General features: G+C 40.1%; 1 protein-coding gene across 6 annotated transcripts in view; it reads right to left on the bottom strand.

Annotated features, from left to right (window-relative positions):
* Window positions 1-24,603, bottom strand: part of MYO6 (myosin VI) — a 104,603-nt gene that overhangs the window by 56,518 nt on the left and 23,482 nt on the right. For all 6 annotated transcript variants that reach the window (XM_053381313.1, XM_053381307.1, XM_053381310.1 and 3 more), the window contains exons 2-7: window positions 14,962-15,094; window positions 9,777-9,846; window positions 7,927-8,000; window positions 6,957-7,086; window positions 4,735-4,840; window positions 3,693-3,748 (exon numbers count right to left, since the gene is read on the bottom strand). In XM_053381313.1, the coding sequence (XP_053237288.1) occupies window positions 3,693-3,748; window positions 4,735-4,840; window positions 6,957-7,086; window positions 7,927-8,000; window positions 9,777-9,846; window positions 14,962-15,078 (553 nt within the window). In that variant the 5' untranslated portion in view covers window positions 15,079-15,094. The remainder of the gene's footprint in view (window positions 1-3,692; window positions 3,749-4,734; window positions 4,841-6,956; window positions 7,087-7,926; window positions 8,001-9,776; window positions 9,847-14,961; window positions 15,095-24,603) is intronic.

The raw sequence follows: 24,603 nt of genomic DNA, 5'->3' as shown, positions 1-24,603 counted from the left end.
GCAACTATCTGATGATAACGGAAAGGACAGCCCTGATCCCATGGCTCAGCTACAAACACAAACAGAACCACTGGCCTTGCAACAAGCAGGTGCCTGGAATCTTGCCCAGACTATGGCCTTTAAGCTGCGCTGCTGCATCACTGGGCCAGCAAAGACTGCACTCCTCCTTCAGCAACTAACTGAGCCATCAAAAACAATGCAAAACAGCATAAGCACGTGGCCACTTGCAATGGTGGACTGCTCTCCCCAGGGAGACCCCTCTGGCACCATCTTTATCTAGTTTTAGGCTCCAGGCAAAAGCTTTCTTTTTCACCTGGGCTTTGGGCCCTGGATTTGAAGGGTTTTTAAGTATCTTTGGCCTCTTCTAGTGTGGCAGGATCTGTAAGTCCTGTCTTTTATTGAGGTTTAAAAAAGTTTTTATTCTGCTTATTGCAGTTGGTGTTAGTATTTCTACTGAGCCTATGAGTTACTTCCACGAGTAAAGCAACTAATAACTGATACAAAATAATAATAGTAGTAGTAGTAGTAATAGGCTATAGTTTCCCAATGGTAAGGAAATTTTCCATGCAGGGCAGGTACGAGGCAAATTAACAATATTAAGCAGGTGCAGGCATCATTAATACAAAACAAAGCCACTGATATTGCTCATTGCAATATCACGCTAAGGAAGGGATGGGGAACCTGAGGCCCTCAAGATGCTGTTGCACCACAACTCTCATCATTCCTCACCAAGAGAAACGCTGGCATGTTGTTAAAGGTCCAGCACCAGTGGGGAGGCCCACATGTCCCCACACCTGTTCTATAATTGTCCTGCTTGACCAGACCACAGCTTACATAGTCCAGCATTCTATTTCCAACAGCAGAGGCTTCTGGGAAATCTTAAGAAAGGTATATTTATCACTGGCTCTGCTGTATCTCCCCACCATTTGGCATGTAATATCAAGCCTCAGCAGGGATGTTGCACTCAAGGAAGTCCCCATTTAGGTCCTGTCCTCCTCAGATTCACATTACTGCTACACACACACGTTTAGCTAACGCCACATTTTAAAATTGCCTTTGCCTCAGAAAACATTTATCTATTCAGTCCCAACAATGTTTTAGGAACTGGGAAAGGGGGGGGGACAGAAGTACAAGCATTAAAAAGGAATTTAAAGAAAACAAAAAGTACTGATCTCAAAATACCAAAGAAAAGCAAAGATGATAGCTGACAGCTCTCAACCAACTTTTTAGTTTTCTTGCATGTGTGTGTTTTTTCTTTTTTTATCCTTGATTTGTAACACAGAAAACAATTTGGGTTGGTAGGTGACCTTTCAAGCTATCCAATTTGTCAGGCAAACACACAAAAGAATCACAACAAAGACTCAATGTTTACAAGTACTTCAAACGTGAGAAGATTTTTATTTTTTCTGAAGAGGCTACAAAAAAGGCTTTGTGAACAAGTCCTTCTGTTGTAACAATGCAGCCACACTGCACACATGCATGTTAAGATGTGCAAAAGAAGACGGGTGCTAGTGTGCAGCAATGGCAGCTGTTCTAGGTAAGATTTTTTTTTTCAAAGCTTCCTCCCCAACCCTTTTGCAAAAAACCTCAAACCTCTAGGTAGCAGGGTTCAGGAACTGTGCAGCTTCAAATGCTACGTCCAACTGTCAGCCGTGGATTTGGAATGCCTATGTATTTGACTGTTTTTAAGAGACATCGTTCTCAGGTCTTTCATCATTCACTAAAGGTGGACACATTGCTCTCTGTTTGACACTGGCTAGAAAGCAGGGAGAGAGATGCTCAATCTAGCCCCAGTGCAATGTGCCCTTTCACAAAGGCTCAAATGGCAGGACTTCCCTTTTTTCTTATGTATCTAAATCTATCTTTCTTTCTGTCCATCTATCTATATCTGTCTGTAACATCATATGGGACAATTTTAATTGCCCAGCTGAACAGGAGAATCTTACTCTCACATGTTATAATGAGCATACTGACTCATTGAAAATCAGGCATAAAAGAATTAAGAACTGCAGGATGGTACCAAAGGTACGGAAGGTGGATGGTTCTATCCTTTGCTCTGCGCCGGTCTATCTTTTGAAGCCTTTGAAAGAGGGATGCAAATTTGGAGAAATTCTTTCTCGTAACCCTGCCATGGATTCAAACCTGCCGTTCGCAGAAGGGGTGCTTCTCACCTAAGCCACCTTCAGATAGTCTCCATGCAGAGAACCTACAGGTGGGAAGGGGAAGTGGGACTGTGCCACTGGCTCCGCTCTCAACATTCTGCATGGAAGGCACTACCCATGCTCCCTGGACATCCATGTGCTGACGGTTGCTCAAGCATGCACTTTCCCTATGTATGGACAGCCAGGGCAGGAGGTGGGGCTTGGCCAGTGGCACATGGCCTTTTGCTTCTTTAATCCATGCATAGTGTCTACATGTGGATAATGCCTTGGTGAGACTACAGCACAGAGGTGGGGGATCGTTTGCAGCCTGGGGGTCATATTCCCTTCTTGTGCAATCTTCTTAGACTAGTTTCTACACACATTCATCCATGGGCACTTTCTGTGCTGGCTCCCAGATTGTGGAATGCTCTCCCCAGAGAGGCTCGCCTGGCACCATCATTACATGTTTTTAGGTGCCAGGCAAAAACATTCCTCTTTACCCAGGCCTATGGCTATTAAATAATCTATGGCCTGTGAAAGTATGGCGGAGTGGACTGCTTTTATTATGATTATTTTACTATTAGGCTGTCTCTCAGTATGTTTTTTATTATGTTTTTATCATTGATGTTCTGTAATGTGCTTTTAATGTTGTACACTACCTGGGATCTTCTGGTAGAGGGCAGTATATAAATTGAATGAATGAATGAATGAATGAAATAATATACACTCCTCTCCAGCAAGAAAAGTAAGAGCTAGAGGCAGGATCATAGTTCAAGGGAAGACTTCTGGGTCCGCAGAGAAAGGTTTAGAGTAGGGTTTTCCAAAACTCGGTACTCCAGCGGTTTGGAGTTCCCATTATCCCTGAGAACTGGTCCTGCTAGCTAGAGATGATGGGAGCTGTAGTCCAACAACAGCTGGAGACCCAAGTTTGGGAAACATTGGTCTAGAGGGTGACTTTTGGCCTCAAGGCCTGAACCCATTTCTGCTCTAATGTGGATGAGAAGAGTGACTCCAAACCCAGATAAATTATTGTTCTCGTATGCTATTGCGCAAGATTTTGCCCAAGCTCCAAAACCTTTCATAGCCCTCTCATTACCGGCTCACTCATTCTGTAACTCAACCCTGACACACTGCAGTGAAGAAGTCTTCCACTGGTGCTAGTACAAGAGTTCATAGAACAGGTTCAGGTTCTACTTCCACAGATAGTTGCTTTTGCATCCAAGGCCCTGAGTCTGGTGGCAGTATTTCTGATTTGGATTTAAAGAGAGAAAGGAAGCTCATTCCCGATTCCTACAGACCATAACCATTCCAAGGTCAAATGCTGAAAGTGCCTACTGTTTGTCAACTGAAGCTTGACAGAATGAGACACCCTCATATTTGGTATCTTGGTAAGATAACTGGGCACATTCATTAGTATACTTTCCAATACATGGCCTGTTATAAGGATGTTATACAACACCACATTTCAAAATGGCAGTGTGATACCTATTTCTTCCACCTCAGCTAGTTATTGTTAATTCATACAGATGAAATTTAAGCATGACAAAGTACCTTCTACAATTCTGTCATCAATATCTTGACCACTGCCATAGGATTCAGTCAAATACCTGCGGGAGAGAAAGAAAAGAAATGTTATCAAATATATGTTTTCATATTTATATAACCACCACCACCCCAGGAATAATTATCGAAGGGTGGCTATATAAATTGGATTAAATAAATGTCACCACTTTTGCATTACTTTACTTGAGGAACAGCAGACACTGCCATTTCCCTCCTTTCTCCCTGGTTTGTGGGCTGCATCCAAAAGTTATGCAAGTGAAACAATTTTTGTGCAGCCGGGACCTCCAAATTACAACTACCTCTCCTAGTAGGTGTGGAACTTTCCAGAAGAAAGAGTGTGGTGTGGCACCGGGATGTAGTGGAAGAGTGGAATTGGAAAAATCAGACAGACAAATACAAGGAATTCAGGAAGACTTCCCTGAGGGGTATGATGCCTAGGAAAGGGTTTTCAGTGACCTTATAGGCCTGCATTGGTGGGGGGGCATGGTTGAGATGTTGGGAAAAAGCTGCTATATAAGCAGCGTTCACACATGTAACGTTTGGGTGGAACCCTAGAATGTATGTCCTGTGTCTGAAGAAACTGTTTTTTGTCGTAATATTTTTTATCCAATGAGACACCATGGCACATTACTAGTGTCTTGGTATGGGAAGACCTCAGCTGAAGTTGACCTCTGGGTCCATCACTGATTCTCAGCCTAGGCAATTTCACAGGGCCATTGCGAATGTAAAATGATGTTAAACCCATGAACACCATCCCTGAGTTCCTTGGACAAAGGGCAATAAAGAAAAGTAAATTATGAGTGCAATGAAAGAATCATGATGCGTATTTTGAAAGCTTCCTGTCACCAGGAAGTCTCTGGGGCAGGTGGGGCTCCCTGTACATAATGGAATCACCCTGGAATTGCCATCCATGCTGTTTTGTGTATCTGAATTACACCCATTAGGAGTTTCACGATTTCTTAAGAGAGATTAAAACAGCCAGCATACAGTATTTTATTCAATGGTAATGTTTTCAACTAGATATACAAACCGTAAAACAAATTTAGTGTTTTCTGTCTTGCCAGCTCCGGACTCTCCAGACACAATGATCGACTGACTCATCTTGAGTACTTTCATATCACGAAATGCTTTATCGGCTGAAGTAAACATTTAAGAGGACATTAAAATGGATTCATATAAAACAACACAGATCAATGTTTTCATTAGCCTTTTGAACACTATGTAATGTTCTTGTGTAGGCATCATCTGAAGTAATGAAATCGCAATGTTTTGAAGTATTCACCTGAAGTTATTTACTTCCTGAGAATTCTTTCCAATACCAACAAGCAATATCATGCTAGACAGACAAATAATGCTACTTTATTTATTTACAACATTTATTTCCCACTTTTATACAATGCAATCTATAAAGTGGCTGACAAATATATGAAATTCGCATTTGTTGTTGTTTTTAAGAAAACAAACACATTAAAGGAACTAGGTCCAAATAGAACAGAAGTAAATAAGTAAAAAATAAAATGGGAGCTGAAAGAGCCCTCAAGCTACCTGTCTTTAACATGGCACCAAAATGAACAAAAAGTGGGTCAGAAGCAAATGTTGTTTTGGAGGCAACACCACTGAAAGTACCCACCTCACCTCCAATGGGGAAAGCCCATTGGATGAGAATTGTGGTTAATGGGCAACCTCACAGAACACATTGCATTAATGTAACCTGGAGACAGCTGATGTATGGACAACAGATTAAGACAGCTGGAGTAGGGTGACCATGTGGATCTAGGGTGTGATGCATCCACTCCTTAAAAAGCCCACTCTGGGTGCAATGGTTTGCAATAACTACTAGTCAGTTACCAATACTCCTTTGGGGCACAGACGTTGGAACAACTTCAGTTGTTCTTGGGTGACACTGATTATCTGGATTCATTTCAATCTGGTTCTAGTTCTGAGACTGAATCAGCCTTGGTAGTGCTTTAAGGAGAGAGGGACAGTGTGTGACCCTGTTTTCCCCACTCAATCTCTCAGTGGTTTTTGATACCATTGAACACAGTATCCTCCTTGAGCGACTGTATGAGATGGGAATTGGAGGCGCTGTAATACAGTGGCCCTACTCCTATCTGCACAGTCAAGTCTAGAGTAGCATTAGATGAGTGTTTTTCAACCACGTGTCAGTTCTGTCATGTCCCCAGTGCTACTTAGCAACTAAGAACCTAAGGGTCCACTTGGGATAATCTGACCACTCTTCTCCATATATTTGTTAACCTCAAGACTGGATTGCTGCAATGCACTCTATGTGGGGATGGCTGTGGCCATGGTTCAGAAGCTCCAGGTAGTACAGAATACAGCAGCTAGACTGTCTCAACAGCATGCAACACCTTGGCTAAAACATCTGCACTGACTGGTCATATTAACCGTGCCACTTTCAAGGCTCATATACAAAGCCCTGAACTACCCAAGGACCTTAACATACCTTAAGGACTGCTTGAGCCCTTATATCCCAGCTTTATCAGTAAGATCATAGAGGAGAATACTGTTAGTTGACTCCCAAGTTACAGAGGCCCAACTGGCCTCTACAAGCCTGCCATTTAGCATCACTGGTCTCATGCTGTGGAACACTCTTCCAGCAAAGATTCAGCAGGTACCATCACTTTTTAGTTTCAGGCATACCTTGAAGATATTTTTAAGCAGAGAGGCCTAGGCAACTATTTAAATTTTTTGATCAGCCATTTAAACCATTTTGTACTGTTTTATGGTGTTTTATATTTTACTGCATACACTGCTATACACTACCGTGTTACGTTGCACGAATCAGGGATATAAAAATGCTTCTATAAATAAATAAACAAGCAAGCGGCAGCTAGATCATTTTTCTATCAGACCATACAAAGCAGGCACACCAAAGAAGGTGAATGAAAGGCACTTCTGGCTCCAGATGCTATGCAGGCATCCATGAGTGGACCTAATCCTTGAAGGAAATCATAATCCCAACAAGAACAAGCTAACTACCTTGACCATGTTCAGATGGACTTCCTACCAGTTCTCCCATATTGTCTCAATTCAGATTCAGTCTAATTAGACTTCCTAAAATCCATTACTAATACCAGGCACCATCTTAGGACACCTTAGTGACTGGAGACAATTACCCATTTTTCTCTGTTTAAAACAAGTGAGAAAACACCCTAATGTCATGAGCCAAATAAACCAAACAAAAAAAATGCATCAGGATTGGAAGCAAAGGCAAAATGGTATACTACTTACCAATTGCGTAGACATGCGGGGGCAGTGTCCCAAGTGATCTACCCTGATACTTTTTAATAGCATCTGATGAGTAAAGTTTAGGTATATCAAAGTACGGGTTCACAGCTATCAGGATGTTAGCTACGTATGTCTGCCAAAAGAAAACATAAAAGAAAATCGATAACGGTGTTTCATTGATTTGGAATTTCTAGAGAAAGACTCTAGAGATTTACTACAAAATTCAAAATGAGAACGTGACTTTGAGATTGGACTTGTGTATCCGTAAGGTCAATCTCATCACTTCAAGAGCCACTTGAATTCAGAACCATTTTGAATTCAAAGCATGTGTTTTTTAAAGCTGCATTTGTTAAACGTATAATCTGCAATTAAGAACCGTTTCCAAAATTGTGCAATTATGCACCAAGCAATGAAATTAATAGCAATAATCATAATAACAGCCCAATGCAGACAAAATATGTAACTTAGGATTTAGGGGGCAGGAGCGCAGAAAGGAGGGGAAATGTATTTGATATAATTGCGTATCTGTTTCTGGCACCCTTGCAAAAGTTTCTTCCTTCTATTTCACAGCTGTCATTTGCCAGAGCAGATGGTGGGGACTATGTATCATTTAGTCAGAATTCATTACATGCAATCAGGCAATCTGATAGCTACATAAAAGATTAAGTTGGCCAACTGAGCTAGGAAGGGTCAGAGGTGGCATGTGTTTCTTTTGTTTTGTTTTTTAAAGGAAGGGGGGAAATGCATCTTTGCTATTAACATGCCATATTCTTGTAACTCAGGGGAAGAGGAAAAACATGTAGAAAGGGGCTGTGGGGCCATACTTTATAAGCATGGGCCATCTGAGGTAGAGAAACCTTTGCAGGTTTGCCTCTTCACACACAGGTTCCCCTGGATTCTGGAACGTGGCTTGAGCCGTTGTTTGTGACAAACACCTCTACCTCCACATTTTACAAGTCAGTACAGTACTTACATAAATTCTGTCCTTACTGTAACGAACTTTTACATTGTGTAGGAGTGTGGCTTCATTTAAATACATTAGCGAACCTACAAGGAAAGCACAGCGATGTTTTATAACACAGCACACACACTTGTTCCAGTTTTTATTACCTTTCTTCACCTCCAAGTAGTACACAGAAAACAAATGCTCTCCCCAGAGAAGCTCGCCTGGTGGCTTTAGGCAGCAGGCAAAAACAACTCTCTTCTCCCAGAGCTTTGGCTAATTACACAATCTATGGCCTTTAAAACTGGGGAGGGGGGTATTGTTTTGTTTGTTGTTATGCTGTATATTTTTGTGTTTTTTCCCATTTAATAAAAAATAAATATAAAAATGAACTTTTTATTTAATAAAATATATAGAAATAAACTTGTTTATTTATTTAATAAAAAATAAATACAATTATTATTATAATACACGCAGACATAATATGCTTAAAATGGTACCTAAACATACATAGTGAGCCCTTGGAGGGGGTGGGGGACAAAAAAATTATGTTCCTCTCTTGGAAACACACCTACAATACAGCATATCAGCTGAAATGGAAAGACCGATGGGAAAGATCAGAAATCAGGAAAACCAATTTGTGAAAGACTGGATTAACTTTTCGATATATTTGAGAGACCACTGTAAACAGCTGAAATCATTGGCAGCAATCCAATGACACTTGTAAAGTAACATGAACTTTTGATATGATGGATATATAATAGATAGATTACAGTAAAAGATGAAGGGGAGGGAATTGAACCCATGGAGGGAGGTCTGAAGGTTCAAGAGAACCTTGTTCTTTTTCTGTTTCTTTTTTGTTTGTATCATCTTTATGTAGAACTAATTTTTAAAATATTATTTTAAAAAATGGAAACATACCTACAGGAATGAACCTTACTTTTTGAATGGCTGTAGTACAGGCCATGATGAGTACAGTGAGAGCCAGGAAGCAGCAACAGCACTCTGCTAGAAAACCACCCTAAACCCACATTTTGTGCTCTTGCACAAAAAGCTAGTAATAAGTCTTTCAGCAGACTTTCTTCAATCATAGGCGGAAAGGAGCAGTTCGAAATAAAATGTTAGCTGCCCATTTGTTCTCCAGGGATACACTGGGATAGCTTTCATTCTTTCCCCATACTATCTAACATCTAAACAAGTCAGTCAAGGGCAACACAGCTGCAGTTCAGATCAAGGTCTGTGTTGCTTTATTCTATTTGTTATATTTCTGATTCAGTGAGCTATACATCACAAAAATGTGTTCCCTCTCTGAAAAGCAAACCAGGGTGAACAGAGTTCATGTATTTGCGCATGCAGTATCCCCACGCCCCACACTTTCTATGTGCAGAAGGCTGAATCCAAATTCCAATCTCCACAAATACAAAGGCTGCTTCTGCCTGCAGTGTTGATCCAGTAGAGAGATCCTGCTGGCAAGAGGTGGGAGAGAGGGGTCTTTTGCCAATTCCCTCTCTGTCCCCCCGCACCCCCCTGCAGCCCTAAGGATCACCTTCCATGCTGTTTTGGAGGGGCTGAAAGAAGAAGAGGAAGCTATCAAAAGTAGCCTTCCTCCCTTCTGCTGGTGAGAGTGTGCCTTTGGTAGAATTCCACTTCAAGGATGCTCCCCCACCAGTGGCAAAGCCTGGTTCTGAGCCAAAGTGATTCAAACTAGGTTTGGGACTCAAGACCCAAATCACTCTTTCAAGCAGAGTCTGGATCACAAGACAATATGCATCTTGTCTTCGGATAAATATAGCATATGGGTTAACTGCAAAAATTAAAGATCTGAATGGGGAAATAAGTACAGCTGGCTAGCCAAGCCAGGTTTTACAACTTTCACTTACAATTATCTTCCACATCCTTCTTACTGTCTTCTTCTGCAGGAAAGACTTGGTTGATAGCAGCATGAAAGGTCTGTAATTGAAAAAGAAGATAATGTTGGCTTCAGCTATAAACTGAGAAGATATATGAAGAAACAATTTACATGAAAGCACTTTATTTAAAAACTGAGCTGCACGGGGAGAGAGGGGAGGTTCAGACATACCCAGTCAGTTTTTCTGACACACAGATTTCCCCAAAATGCTAATACCATTCAAATATCAGAAATACAAAAAAATAAATCGGGGAACACTACAGATTGAGGCTACTGCATTTGTGTTAATGGTCATGAGTTCCTACCTAGGAAGTGTGGCAAACATACGGCAGCACATGGCTTAGTCCCATCTAGATTGAATTATTGCAAAGCTCTCTACTGGGGCTTCATCTGAAGAGTCTTTGGAAACCTCAGGTGAGCCAGTGTGCATCTGCAAGGATGTTGGAGATGACTGACCATTGGTCCATAATACCTTCCCTTGTCCTCCTCAAGTTAGGCAAGCTAAGGTATCTTTCTTTGATTTCAAACATCCTGGATGTTTCATTTAATTGAGCAGCAAAACTGTTATATTTTGCCTACATCTACACTTGACTATCCAACTTGTGATGTTGCAGGTTGGGTTAATAAAGACTTTAAATGTAATTCAGCCTTCAGAAACATTCTAGTTAAAACAAACTGCAACCATGCACCACCATATCAAATATTTTGTCGACTGCGGGTTACACACAGAACTGCTACAACAACAGAACTGCTAATAATAACACTTGGTAGGCCCAAAACTCTTCTACACATACACAAGGTTTTTGAAACTGCCCTTCTCTAGAGCAAGCCCACAACACCTCTGGAAGCCCTCCCACCTCAGCATGGCTCCCCATGGGCGCTAGAAGCTGCTACAAGAAAGGACTAGTGTCCTCTTCCCTTTGTGCAAATTGTAGACGTTCCATCAAAGAGAAGAGAGGTGGGAAGTTTATGTGGGTGACATTCTATGCAAACTTGCAACTGGTTGAAATGCAACCAATTTATTTTAAACAAACAATTACAGGTCAGTGCAGACATTAAAATAAACATATGGTTCCGCTGAGATCAAAAGAGGATCAGTTTTGTCAAGAAGAAAGCAGACGGCAGAGGGGGATAAAGAGCTCATGCTAAGTAAGACATATAGGCAGTCATAATATACTAGATCCCTTAGCATACTTTTTAAACACATTTCCTAGATTACACATGTATATTTGCAGTGCTTGAGCATGTGTTTTTACTTCTGTGTATCAGCTGCCCCTCTCACCAGGGTACAGCTTTACTGAAAATGGTTTTCAGACACCTCACATCTGAGATTCTTTGAAAAATAATTCTTAAAAAGACATTAGAATTAAAATAATTTATAAATAAAGGGTATCACTGTCATCCACTTAAAAAGTGATATCCAAATAAAAATGTTTCACAAGGCTTCACAAGTTGACTTTCAGCACAATTCAGTAAAATTTAGCTATGACCAAGTCCTATTAAAATAAATGGGATTTAAGCTACAAATGAATGTCCGATTCTATCCCATTATCAGAGATCTCTTGATTTCCAAAAACATACCACTTATCTACAATGCTGGTTGGGATTCAGCCAACATGTTAATCACATTAATTTTCATGGAGAAAAATGAAGTTTAATTTAATATAATATAATATCAAAATACCACGTGACATTTATATAGCATTTCCATATTTTCAAGCTGCTTCACTTACATTATATTGCAGAAATCCTTACAATAACCCCATAAGGTAGATTGGTATTATTTACCTGCAGAAACAGGACTAAGACCAAGAGAATGGCTTGCCTTAGGAGACCTAGTGAACTCACGGTCCTACATGAACTCACAGACACAAAATGGTTCTTAGTCTGGACCGCTCTGGTCTAATTTGAGTGAGGAAAAAGTGTATTAACAGCTAAATAAGGCTCAAATGGGGACAAGCCCATGTCTCATGGCAACACCTTCTGGAAGCCTGCATTTACTGAGAAAGAAATTGGACATATTTACAACACCCGCAACATTTTCTTGAGTCAAAATGAGAATACCCCTAAACATTTATTTAGAAAAAAGCACTGATTATGCCTGAGGAAAACCCACCAACTTCCTTCTCACTGGACTTCTTCCTTAGGAGACATGCCTAGCTTCCCTGGCAGAAGGAAGCCTGTGGCTTCACCTCTTGACCTACAACTAGGAATTCCACCAACCATCAATGCGTTATTATTTGTTTTGCAGTCTTACATTCCAAATTTAGATATACAAAGGGTAAAAATAAATAAACCTACAACCTATTGATTTTCTGTACATTGTTTACCTGTGCCTCATGGATTCTTTGTGAGTCACGCAACAGGAACAGTTGCTTTTTAAAAAAACTGCTACAAAATAGCAACCTTTTCTAAATAATAACCATATTTATTAATAGCATTACTAACTTCAGGGAACTCTAGACATTATTTTAACCTCTGGCCCTCCATATGTTGCCCAATTACAACTACCACCTGCCCCAGCAAGTGTGGTCAATGGACAGAGCTGATGGGAGTTGTAGTTCGGCAACTTTTGGAAGGCCCAAGATACTTCTAGTTGTATGACTGCAGCTGAAAATGGCAGCTAACTATCTAGCTTCCCCAAGTAACATCTAGTACAATTTGCCTTGTGTTACAATGTCACAACTTCCCACGTTTTGCACCACCAACAAACGATGGAAGGTGAGGGAAATCCATATTGTGGTGTCACAATATGAAGTAAGCTGCACCAGGCATTGAGTCAGATTCCAACTTAGTTAGTAAACTTTGGTCCTAATGTAGACTTAATCAGACTAAAAGCATGGCTAACTTGATCCACTGATTTCAATTAAACCTAAGTATGGTGCAGGACACAAATTCTTTGCTAGAGTGCCTTTGCCAGTGTGCCCCACCCAAGAGGCTCTGCTGCCATCACCACCACTCCATAGTGATACCTCACTTATGGAACTCCTTCCCATTGAACATACAACTGGATCTCTCAATGTTGTCTTTTAAGAAACTTTTAAAGTTGCATTTATTTACTTGGGCCTTTGGAGGAAGATGAGGTATTAGGGCTGTTTTGAATCCTTAACAGTGTCCTCTGAGGTCACTTAATTTTAATGTTAAATTTAAGGACATTTTAATGTATACTGTAGTTCCGTTGTGTGGTTTTATATTATGATGCACACTGCTCTGCAGTCTTCAGATAAAAGGAGGTCCGCAAATAAACTAACAATAATTTATATTACTACTACTACTGCCTATATTACTACCACCATTGCTAGTTAGTGTGGACCCAATCCATTATGCGAGTGGAGTGAGCAGAAGCATGACCATGTTTTTCAGTGTCCATTACAGATTTACAGTAGAATCTAGTTCAGCCTGTAATCTACCCAGAAATAAAGTAGCTCAAGATCCCAGATATATTCTGTGCATAAATTGGTATGAAACACGACATTTGCCAAGTATTCTTACAGAGACAATTAGCCATATGAGTGACAATTTCACCGAACAAGTATCTCTTACAAACTAAAATTAAATACATCGTGACAGCTAAAGTCTTGTTAATAGATCCATCTTAGCTTTAACATTGAACCAAGTTACCGTATCAATTTAAGTGACAGCGATAACAAAGGTGTAACCCTTCCAGTTTTCTGTGGCCTACATCCACTTTGCCTCTGAAGAGGTGCTGAATCTTAAACAGACACATCAAAATCATTGCTATGACATTTCTCAATGAGCCTCTTACAGCCGTTGCCTCACAATCCAGCAGACTCTCAAGTATTATTGTCTCCCATGAATGGTGCTTAAACATGCTGAAAAGTCCCAACAATTGCTCATACAGCAGCGATTAATCTCAATTTTCTCAAAGAAGTATCCACAATGATTTTATAATGGATAATTTTAAGACAGCTCACCTACATTTTAGGTTCCCTCAGCCAGAGAGCTACAGAGATTCATAGAATTGTAGAGCTGGAAGGGATTCTGACACTGTAAGGTACTGCTCTTCCAGAAAATATAGGTCTTTCACTTGGGTGGGACATAAGATTGACAACAAGAATACATTCAAGATTAAGTTGCCCAAAGGTGCATTATAGTAACACTTCGTGGCTGCCTGTTATATCTCATAAAAGACAGAAATACAGTGGTACCTCAGGTTAAGTAATTCATTCCAGAGGTCTGTTCTTAACCTGAAACTGTTCTTAACCTGAAGCACCACTTTAGCTAATGGGGCCTCCTGCTGCTGCCATGCCGCCGGTGCACGAATTCTGTTCTCATCCTGAAGCGAAGTTCTTAACCTGAAGCACTATTTCTGGGTTAGCAGAGTCTGTAACCTGAAGTGTATGTAACCTGAGGTACCACTGTATACCATATTGGCCTGAATAAGCCTCACTTTTTCCCCAAATTCCGACCATGAAAAGTTAAAGTGCAGCTTATATTCACGACATTACGGTATGCAGCCAGGAGCGTGGGGCAAACAGCGGCAGGAGTGCGGCAGAAGCGCAGCACCCGCCCCACACGTAGTCCCCAGTCCTCTCCCCCAAGGCCAGGGAGGGAGAGAGCGAGGAAGGGGAAAGGCCGTCGGCAACACAACATGGCTCCCCCCCCCCGCCCAGTATGCAGCTAGGAGCAGCAAGGAATGGAGCGGCTTATATTCGGGTGTGGCTTATATATGGGCCAATACAGTAGGTTTTCCTGAGGAATGATCAATCACCTGAAAAAATCTGGATCTTGACCAACTCACCCAACCACAACAACTTCCAGTTTAAAACTAGGTACATGATAAGGCAGAGAACTTTGATCAGAGTAGGAAATGCAGAAAAGAAAGCAGTGTATTTACAAGTCACCATATGGCATAGTACACATTTCCTACTTCCGCTTTCAGAGGCCTTAACAGAACTGTGTACTTTGGAATACTTTTTTTTCCCCCAACAGCAGGCCATAACACAGATCAAGCCACTGAGTGGAGCTTCAAAGGCAGTCTGGCGCTCCAAGTCATGTGTCACAGGAACAAAGCTGTAAGTAGGATCAATATTCTAAATTACTTGACAAACAGTCTCACCCTCATTGCATACACCTTCTCTTCAACTAAAACAATTTCTTGAAAGGTTTGTAATCACCTTTTTGGAGATACTTACCTTGCCTTTTTGATTTAGAGGTTCAATAGTTAAGGTATCAGGGCCAATATCCACAATCAATCCCATCTGAAACCCATCAGTCGCGTGCGGAGCCCAGACAGGCTTCCCGTCCTCCATTTTGAGGAGCTATTTTCTATAGAGAGAAGGGGAAAAAATGAAGGTAAATCTATCAATCATCTGGTAAGATTCTCCTTACAAGTTTATCACTGCAGGTATATTCCAAATATTTGGAGAAGGAAAAGGTCTGGCTCAGCTACTTCTTAGGAAAAGTTATACTAACTCAAGTAGCATGTGCTGATTTCAGTTTCCCAGCTCTCCAAACACACAAAATAAGGAGATACAACTGCGTTGAGAAATATTTAACAAATATTTTTGCATTTATCAGAGCTTGAATAATGACTGGACTCCAAATCCCTGTAGAGTTGCTGTAGAGTTGCTAAAACTAAGAAGGTATGAATTTGATCAGTCCCCTCAATGAGAGAGCCATGCTGCTTTAAGTAATATTTTCTGAGGAAAGGCTATGGATTGTTCTCACACTTCAAAGACTAAACTCTGTTCCATTTAGCAGTGTAGATCTTTTAAATGTTCCAGTGCTTGGGGTTTTGTTTTGTTTTTTAGTTCCTGTTTACTTGACTTTTAACACATGTGGGCATTACACCCACAACTTTCTCAGTTCTCTTCTCAGGAACTGGAGATAGGAGGATAACAACCACAACGCTAATTCTACAATAAGACAGATGGAAGACAGATAGAAAGTGTGAATATTATATTTAAAACCCAATACATTAGGCAGGAGTTATTAAGGTGCAAACGTTTGAGAATGAAATCCCTAACAGTCTAGTAGAAAAAGTCATGATGAATACAAAGAGTGGGCTTCTGGTCCAATAGCAATACTTCAGTTTGTCTCTTGAACGAAGCAACTGAAAGAGGCAGTTGCTACATAAAATGGATCTCTTTTATTTAAGCAGGGTTCTACAAATTTCTAACTATGTATAGCATTGCATTGCATTGCATCATATCATATCCATTTTGGATCAAGATTACACAGCTTAAAATTAATCTAATACTCTTGGTAAGCGATTTGTCAACTCACATCCACACTATTAAATACAAAGCGTCCTGCAGTAAGCTTCCATTGGTAATTAAATACACCCAAATCTCTGCTTAACAAGCAACCTTTTTTTTCTTGTCCCTTTATGCAGTATGTTACTGATTTATTATTTCAGATCTACATAAGGACTCAGGCCAAGAGATCCTATGCATCTATCTACACAAAAACAGGTATCATATTTATGCATCTAAACTATTTAGTATGCTGATCCAAAACATATTTTATGATGGTAATAAAAAAAGTTCCGTCTACTTAGAACTTCCCCTTCACAAACGCTGCTGAAATTTATGTAACACAGCAAGTGAATATTGGTGGACCTTTTCCGGTGTTTTATGTTTCTCATTCTATATGTCAAATTTGCAAAGCCGAGGTTTTGTAAGTTCAGCGACTCTCATCGAGAGAGAGAGAGAGAAAGAGAGAGAGAGAGAGACAGCTCCATTCTTCAGAATGAAAAAATGTATACAAGTTATAAGGAAACACCGCAATGTAGATGGGCAAGGTTGCCTCAAGAGGCATTCAGGTTGTTTCTGAAGTGCTTCACTTCTTTGATTTGTTCCTCCAAATCTAAAAGGCAAATTGGGATTTCACAAGAGAATTTTCCAAAAGTAAAACCGACAGAAAAAGGAAATAAACAGCATTCACCCTTTCACCACACACGCCGAGAATTGTGCGCTTCCCAGTTGCCTCTTGGGAGACTCTTACTGAGGTTTCAAAGGAGCAGCTGTAACATGGGGGGGGGGGGTGTCTCAACATTCTATTGCGCCCACAGCCCTTGTACAGAAACATGACCTTAAATTCAAGGAGTTTGCAATGAACTTCTATCCTGGCAATGCTCAAACTGTTTTGTTTTGACAAATTTTAAAAGAAAAAGACTTTTTTGTGTTGCTATGGAAGCAACTAATTTATTTACTCAAAATGTGCATTTAAATTTTGGGTATTAAATTAGAATAATAAAAAAGAGGGGACACCTTGTATGCAATCTAACCTGGCGCCTCGCTTGATGCAGGAGAGAGAGATCATATTACATATATGTATACTACGCACACATACAACTGTTTTCATATATAGCATTGTTTTCAAATGTTTGTAATTTTTGTATATGGAATTGTTTCAAATTGATTTATATGTGGACCTGTTTTTAACTGCTTCTACATCTTTATGGCTTTACGGCTGTAATTGTTCATTTGGCTAGTAAGTGCATTTTATTGCCCAGGGACTTATAGGAAAGGGCAGGTAATGTTTAGGGGTACTCTCATTTTGACTCAAAGAAAATCACCATTTTATAGTTCGAATTGGGGAAAATAAATACTGTAAATGGACAAAAGTACAAAGATTCACAAAATGTTTAGAGGTATGTATACCCCCTGCATCCCCCCAGAAAAAAGCACTGTATATACCCATAAATGTACATATTCACATAAAGGCAGAGAATTCTGAACAGGGTGTTGACAGACTCCCAAATGGAGAATACATGGACTGAGTGGCCAATCCCAACTTTTGGATTACATGACTGACGCTGCCCATGCCTTCATGTAAATGTGCCACAGCCTTTTAACTACACTGTATTTAAACGATTTTTGGATCTCGCCCCTCTCCCCCACCCTCAATGGTTGTTTCATTCTTCTCATTCCCAGCTGTGGCAACTTCTGTGTCACTCAAAAACAAAACCCTATTGTAAGATTTGTGTGTGCGATGAAACGTTGTGACACAATAAATCAGTTAGAAAATATTCTGCCACAAAGTGCCAGTCATCAGTCATAAAAGCCCCTCGATTACCTCAAAGTAGTTTTCTTTCTTTTTTAACCTGCAGTAGTGCACAAATGTAGTAGACATTATCGCTAGGCAATAATGGAGTGAGCTACATTGGACAGGAAGGGCTCACATATCCTTCCTTTAAAAAGGCCTGTCAAACAAGCAGATTTTTCACTCCTACGTGTAAGGAAAGAGCCATAACAGGCACTGAAATCATACTGAGGTGATAGGAGTCAAGCTCAGCTTGATCAGAGACATTCCCACAAGAGTGGCGACAGTTGACAGCAGTCCCTCAACAGCAGAGGTGGAAAGGGAATAAGGCTGTATTTGCTTCTAGAGGAAAGAAATCCTGTCAAATAGCAAAAGCATTCTCCTGTGAGGCAGCTGCCTCAAGCAATGCATGTTAGACAGTATCTTACTGACAAGATACCTCCCCTCATTTAATTGAATTTTGCATTCTGGTTTTTACCACAGAGGACAAGGGTGCTACCATATGCGTTTTCTTCATCTCAGGCATTAGAATGTGCTTGGGCTGGTCCTATTGGGTTGAGGTGAACAGGAATATAGGCAGAACTGGGAGAAACAGGTGCCCAAATGTTACCATGGTTTGAACATGGCCGCTGCATCGAAGGAGCCATAGAGCTGCATCAAGTCGTAACTGCCACAGCCTCTGGGAAGAGGCTTCAAGAACTATGATCTCCGGTGCTCTGGAGTTGTCTATAAATTTGGAATCCAAAAGCCATTCTACACATTCCCTTGCTCCAGTTCAGAAGGTGGCTTAGAGATGATTGAGAAGAAGGTGCAATGTCAGGGCTCACGTGCGGTCTTCCCCTCTTCTCTTTTGCCCCAAGTGGACAGGAGAAGAGCCAAAGCTCCTGCTTCCACTTTGGATTAAACCAATTACCCTTATGTATGAACTGGGGGAAAGGAAAGCGGAGCACACAAGCCCAAGGCTCATTGTAGGTCATTCAAATCATCTAAATGTGGAACATGTGGCCCTCCAGATATTGCTGAGCTACCACCTCCACCATCCCTGATCATTAGGCATGCTTGCTGAGGCTGATAGGAGTTGGAATCCAACAACATCTGGAGGGCCACAGGTGCTAGACCCAAGCCACAGAATGAGGCGATATGGTTGCAGTAGTGGAATTCTGCCTTATTTCAGAATGCTGATGGGTTGTGTATGATTATTTTTAAATGTTTGCCCAATCAGAAAGAAGTACTCTGCATATAACCCATAGATTGCGGGGGGGAACTTAGAACAGTCCTCTCCCTGCTAACTTACTACATGCACAGTTGTTGTTTTTTAAAAATAGGAGAGCAGTAACACACACAAACACACACAAAATGAATCTCTGCATACACAATTTGGCACTCTACCATCTCATTCTGCATTATGTAAAGTTCAAAACAGCTCTGGATTTCTGTATGGGCATTTCCCCCAACTCAAGGGGAAAATAATATGGAATGTATAGAATCCCTGCTTCCAGACCACAAAAAAACAACAACACAGAGATGCCTGCATATGCTTTCAATCCGTAATTGGCCTTATTAATCGCAAGGACAGAAGAAAGACTTCAGCTTTTGCCAGCAAAACTAAAGCTTGCAGAACCTTAAGTATTAAACATGAGCACTTTTGTCCACAAAATGAAAGTTTGTGGCTGTACACTGTGAAGTCAAGTCCAGTTTATGTTAACTTGGAAGCCTTCAGCTACATTCCAAGCAGTTCACAACACCCGATTATCCTGGTCATGTGTGCTGAGCAACATAGAGCAAATCCTTTTGAACAACATCTGTATTCAGTCAGACCTGGCCGGTGGCCATATTTATTTCTTTATTTAGAACTGTACAAATCAGATATAAGCCACATTTTCTGTAGGTTGAAATATATTCAATTCATTCTTAACTCTGGGCTCCACTTTTTATCCAACCTCCAAGCATCCAGTAGCCACAGTAGCTCCAAGGTTACAACAGAAGTCAAGAAGCAAGTTTTTACCACTAACTAAGGTGCCTATGAGAAGTTAACTGGCTCCTAAATTTTGCACACACTAAAAATCCAATGATATGAATGGTAATGGCTCTTTAGAATATTGAAAGTGTATTGGATCTAAAGAGGCCATGACTTTCACTAGCCCCTGATTTATTTTTAGCATATAGTACTTGGAGAACAACATTCATTTCGGACAACCACGAAAACCAAAGGAACATTGTTACCAGGGCACACACTGCCATTTCTCCAGATGTTCAAGTAGGCTGCACAAGCAAGCTACCCTGAAATTAAAATGTATAATCTCTTAACCACCAGGCCTACAATAAAAGGTCAGTCAGTTGTCTGAGGAAGTAGCCACTTCTTAAATTCCAGTTCCACAAAGTAGGAACTTCAGATCTTGAATTCATTTGTTTACTCAAGAGACTCCTTTTTTCCATTGACAAAACAGACTATTTCTTTCCCTGATGCCACATTTGTGTCCAACAATTGAGCTATTATACACTACTGAAATTAAACCAGGGCGTTTGCAATGGTTTCTTATTTACTATCAATTCAACCTAATTTGAGGATATTTTTGTTCGCACCTCAGACTGTGCCTTTACACACAGTAGAGTCATAAGCCTTTATTTTATGAGTTTACAGAGCTGCTATACATCTGGAATTTCCCTGACACAGCTGGGATTTGTCCGTCGAAAATGGCGTCCAGATGGAATGTTTGAAAAGCGGGCATATGGCAGCCCATACAGGAAGTGTGGTTTTGTGATGTGTGTTGTTGTTGTTTTTTGAGATTCCCCTAAAAATAGGTTAAAAACTTCATTTTTGGAGGGGGGTTTTCAAAAAAAAAAAAGCTCAAGAACTTTTGAGTCCGGATTTTCACATTTTGGAATATGGTAACCATATCTTTTACGATATAGAACTTTTCAACTACTGGAACCTATACTGTTTCCTTAATTTGTTTTTAATAAATTAATAAAGGGGCTTCTGATTCTTTTTTTAAAAAAGTGCACTGCTGCCAATTAATGTGCCTAATTTTGTTTTGAACTGTATTGTAGTTTTTTTATGATATCTTGTATGGGGTGTGTCCCTAATGGTAACCTATGATTAACTTTATAAATTTATTTATAAAACAAATATCAAACATAATTCAGTATTAAGCATGTGCCACAATACTGTGGTACAAATATACATCTATCATAAGTGTATTTCAGTTTTGATTAGTTATTCATAGCTTCCGGCAAACACTATTATTTTGGACGTATTTCACTACTGATCGTTTTAGTTGCGATTCTATGCAAGCATCTGCCTCCAGATGTTCCCATGCCCATCAGCCACAGTCAACATGGCCCATGGGCAGAGCTGCTGGTAGTCTAGAAACATCAGGAAAGTCACAGGTTCTCCATCCCCATTTTATACCTTGATAATTCCAACACGTGTAAATATCTGAATCACTGAAAATGGCCTTGCACATGTGCCCTCTGATCAGCAACTCGGTGAGAAACAGCCAACAAACAGGCAGCTATCTAAAACCTGGGTGAACCAGTTAAATTTCTTTGGGCCTGTTAATTAAGAATAGTGTACTGTATAGCATTATCCTTTGAGAATGAATTCCACACGTAATTGCATATTATATGAAAAGTATACCTTTTCACTGCTTCAAACACTTATCCTGTCAAAACAGGATAACATCCCTTAGATGTTCTTGGGCTGGAAAATAGCCTGCAACTCAGATAAAGGCATTATGGTTTGGTTTTGGTTTTATTTAAAAACGTTTCTAAACAACTTAAGATCTTTAAAACCTCTAAGTAGTGTACCCTTTGCACAATATAAATAAAGTATCCATTAAAACAGAAATAAAACCAAAATCAATAAAACAATATGAAAGCACAGAAAAGCAAATAAAACAGATTTGGGAGTTTCATACACATAAATCAGGGTCCAATGTTATGGGTGACAGGAAATCCGGGCAAAAAAGTAAGTCTTTACAAAATGTCTGAAGCAACTGTTTCACATATCATGGGGGAAGGACATTCCACAAAACAGGGGAAACAGCAGAACATGCCTGTTCCCCAGATGATCGAAGTGAACTTGCAGGTCTACACAGGGGTCGTTGGTCTTTCAGGCAACCTGATCCTAAGTTGTTCAGGGCTTCAACATGGCTTGCATCTGATTGGCAGCCAATGTCGTTGCCCTGGTACAGGTGTAACATGCGAGTGCTCAGGTGTTTCGCTCAACACCCTGGCTGCAGCTTCCAGACCAATCCTAAAGGCAAGCCCTACATGGAGTGCATTAGAGTAGTCCAATTTTAAGATTACAATGACTAAGCTAGCCAGGAAAGGGCATAGTTGGCACACCAACCTAAGCTGGTAATAGGTGCTCCTCACCGCAGAAGACACCTGAGCTTTCAATGGCTGAGATTGACCTAGGAACACCACCAAACTATACACCTGTTCTTTTGGAAGGAGTGGACCCCTGTCCAGAACTGAATCCTATGTCTACTATATCCAGAGCTAGCACAAATAAGAGGCAGTTATAGATTTGATGCTGGTGAACTGTCAGGGCGTGGTAGATAGAAGCCCTGAAAACAATATGTGATTATTTAATTCCATGCATTCTCTCACTGTATCTTACATTATCGTTGTACAGGCATATCCAATCAAATATTGGCCCTTCATATTAATTAGGCATCCACAGTTTCATTACTTATGTTATTGTTTCTGTTTTTAGTAGGGGGTCTTGGATTATCCTAAGACTTGAGCAATCCTACTGCAAGTAATAAGTGAATTTCTGTTGTGGTTGCAATTTCTAGCTCTAATATCAAACATTTATTAAAAGTGTACTGAATTATTTATCTAATGCCACTGACTTGGTCTATCAAATGGTCTAAGGAGGGGAGAGTGGGGGATATAATGGGAGCTGAAAGGCGATTTGATGAGCAGCATAGTTTTAAATTAAGCTGAAATTTTATTTTTATTTTCATTTCTATACCGCTTTGTATTTTTTTTTGGGGGGGGGGAATCTCAAAGCTGTTTCTGATCTACTTTAAAACATCAAATAAAACAATCCAGCATAGTAAATAATGTGGTAACAGAAGAGTTTAAGATTGAAAAAGGGACACGACAGGGGTGCCCTATCTCCCCATTACTTTTTATATCGGTCCTGGAGGTTTTGCTTAATATGATCAGGAGGGACCAGTTGGTTAAAGGGATTCAGGTCGGAGCTAAACAATACAAACTGAGAGCATTTGCAGATGACCTAGTACTTACATTGCAAGAGCCAGAAGCTAGCACGAAAAGAGTTTTGGAAATAATTCAAGAGTTTGGTCAATTGGCAGGATTTAAATTGAATAAGTTAAAGACTAAGGTATTGGAGAAAAATTTAACACAGATTGAAAAAGAAAGGTTTCAGAATGAGACGGGGTTGACTGTGGTTAAAAAAGTGAAATATCTGGGTGTGAATATGACAGCTAAGAATGTGAACCTATTCAAAGATAATTATGAAAAAACTTGGACAGAAGTGAAAAAAGATCTGGAGATCTGGTCAAATCTGAAGCTTTCCTTGTTAGGTCGAATTGCAGTTATAAAAATGAATGTATTGCCAAGAATGTTGTTTCTGTTTCAAGCATTACAAATTATGGACAAAATGGATTGTTTCAAGAAGTGGCAGAAAGATATATCTAAATTTGTCTGGCAGGGCAAGAAGCCCAGAATAAAATTTAAGATATTAACGGATTCAAAGGAAAGAGGGGGGTTTGCCCTGCCAGACTTTAAATTGTACTATGAAGCGGCAGCTTTCTGCTGGCTAAAAGAATGGCTGCTTCTTGAAAACACAGACATTTTGGATTTGGAAGGATTTAACAATATTTTTGGGTGGCATGCATATTTGTGGTATGACAAGGTTAAAGCGCATAAAAGTTTCAAAAATCATATTGTCAGGAAAGCACTATTAAATGTCTGGGTTAGATATAAGGACTTGCTGGAAAATAAGACTCCAAGATGGTTATCACCAATGGAAGCTAAGGCAGTTAAAAAGCTAAATATGGAGTCGAAATGGCCAAGATATTGGGAAATCTTGGAAAAGGAAGGGGACAAATGGAGATTGCAGAGTTTTGAAAAACTAAAAGGGAAGGTGAGAGATTGGTTACATTATCATCAAATAAATGAAGTGTTTAAATTAGACAGTAAAATAGGCTTCCAGGTGGAAAAATCAAAATTAGAGACTGAACTGTTAGAATCCAGTACTAAGAATTTGTCAAAAATGTATGATCTGCTGCTGAAATGGAATACACAAGATGAAATGGTAAAATCAAGTATGATTAAATGGGCTCAGGACATTGGTCATAACATCATGTTTGCTGAATGGGAAAAGTTGTGGACCACCGGGTTGAAGTTTACGGCGTGTAACGCCTTAAGAGAAAATATAATGAAAATGATTTATAGGTGGTACATAACCCCAGTCAAGCTTGCAAAGATTTACCACTTGCCTGATAATAAATGTTGGAAATGTAAAGAAAAGGAAGGTACATTTTTTCACCTCTGGTGGACGTGCCCGAAGATTAAGGCATTCTGGGAAATGATTTACAATGAACTGAAAAAGGTATTTAAATATACTTTCCCCAAGAAACCAGAGGCCTTTCTCTTGGGTATTGTCGGCCAGGGGGTGTTAAAGACAGATACAATTTTTTTTATGTATGCTACAACAGCAGCTAGAATACTTATCGCAAAGTACTGGAAGACACAGGATCTACCCACACTGGAAGAATGGCAGATGAAGGTGATGGACTACATGGGTT

Source organism: Podarcis raffonei, chromosome 3 (genome assembly GCF_027172205.1).
Source record: "Podarcis raffonei isolate rPodRaf1 chromosome 3, rPodRaf1.pri, whole genome shotgun sequence".
NCBI classification, from domain to species: Eukaryota; Metazoa; Chordata; class Lepidosauria; order Squamata; family Lacertidae; genus Podarcis; species Podarcis raffonei.
This window is presented reverse-complemented; position numbering and strand designations above follow the sequence as displayed.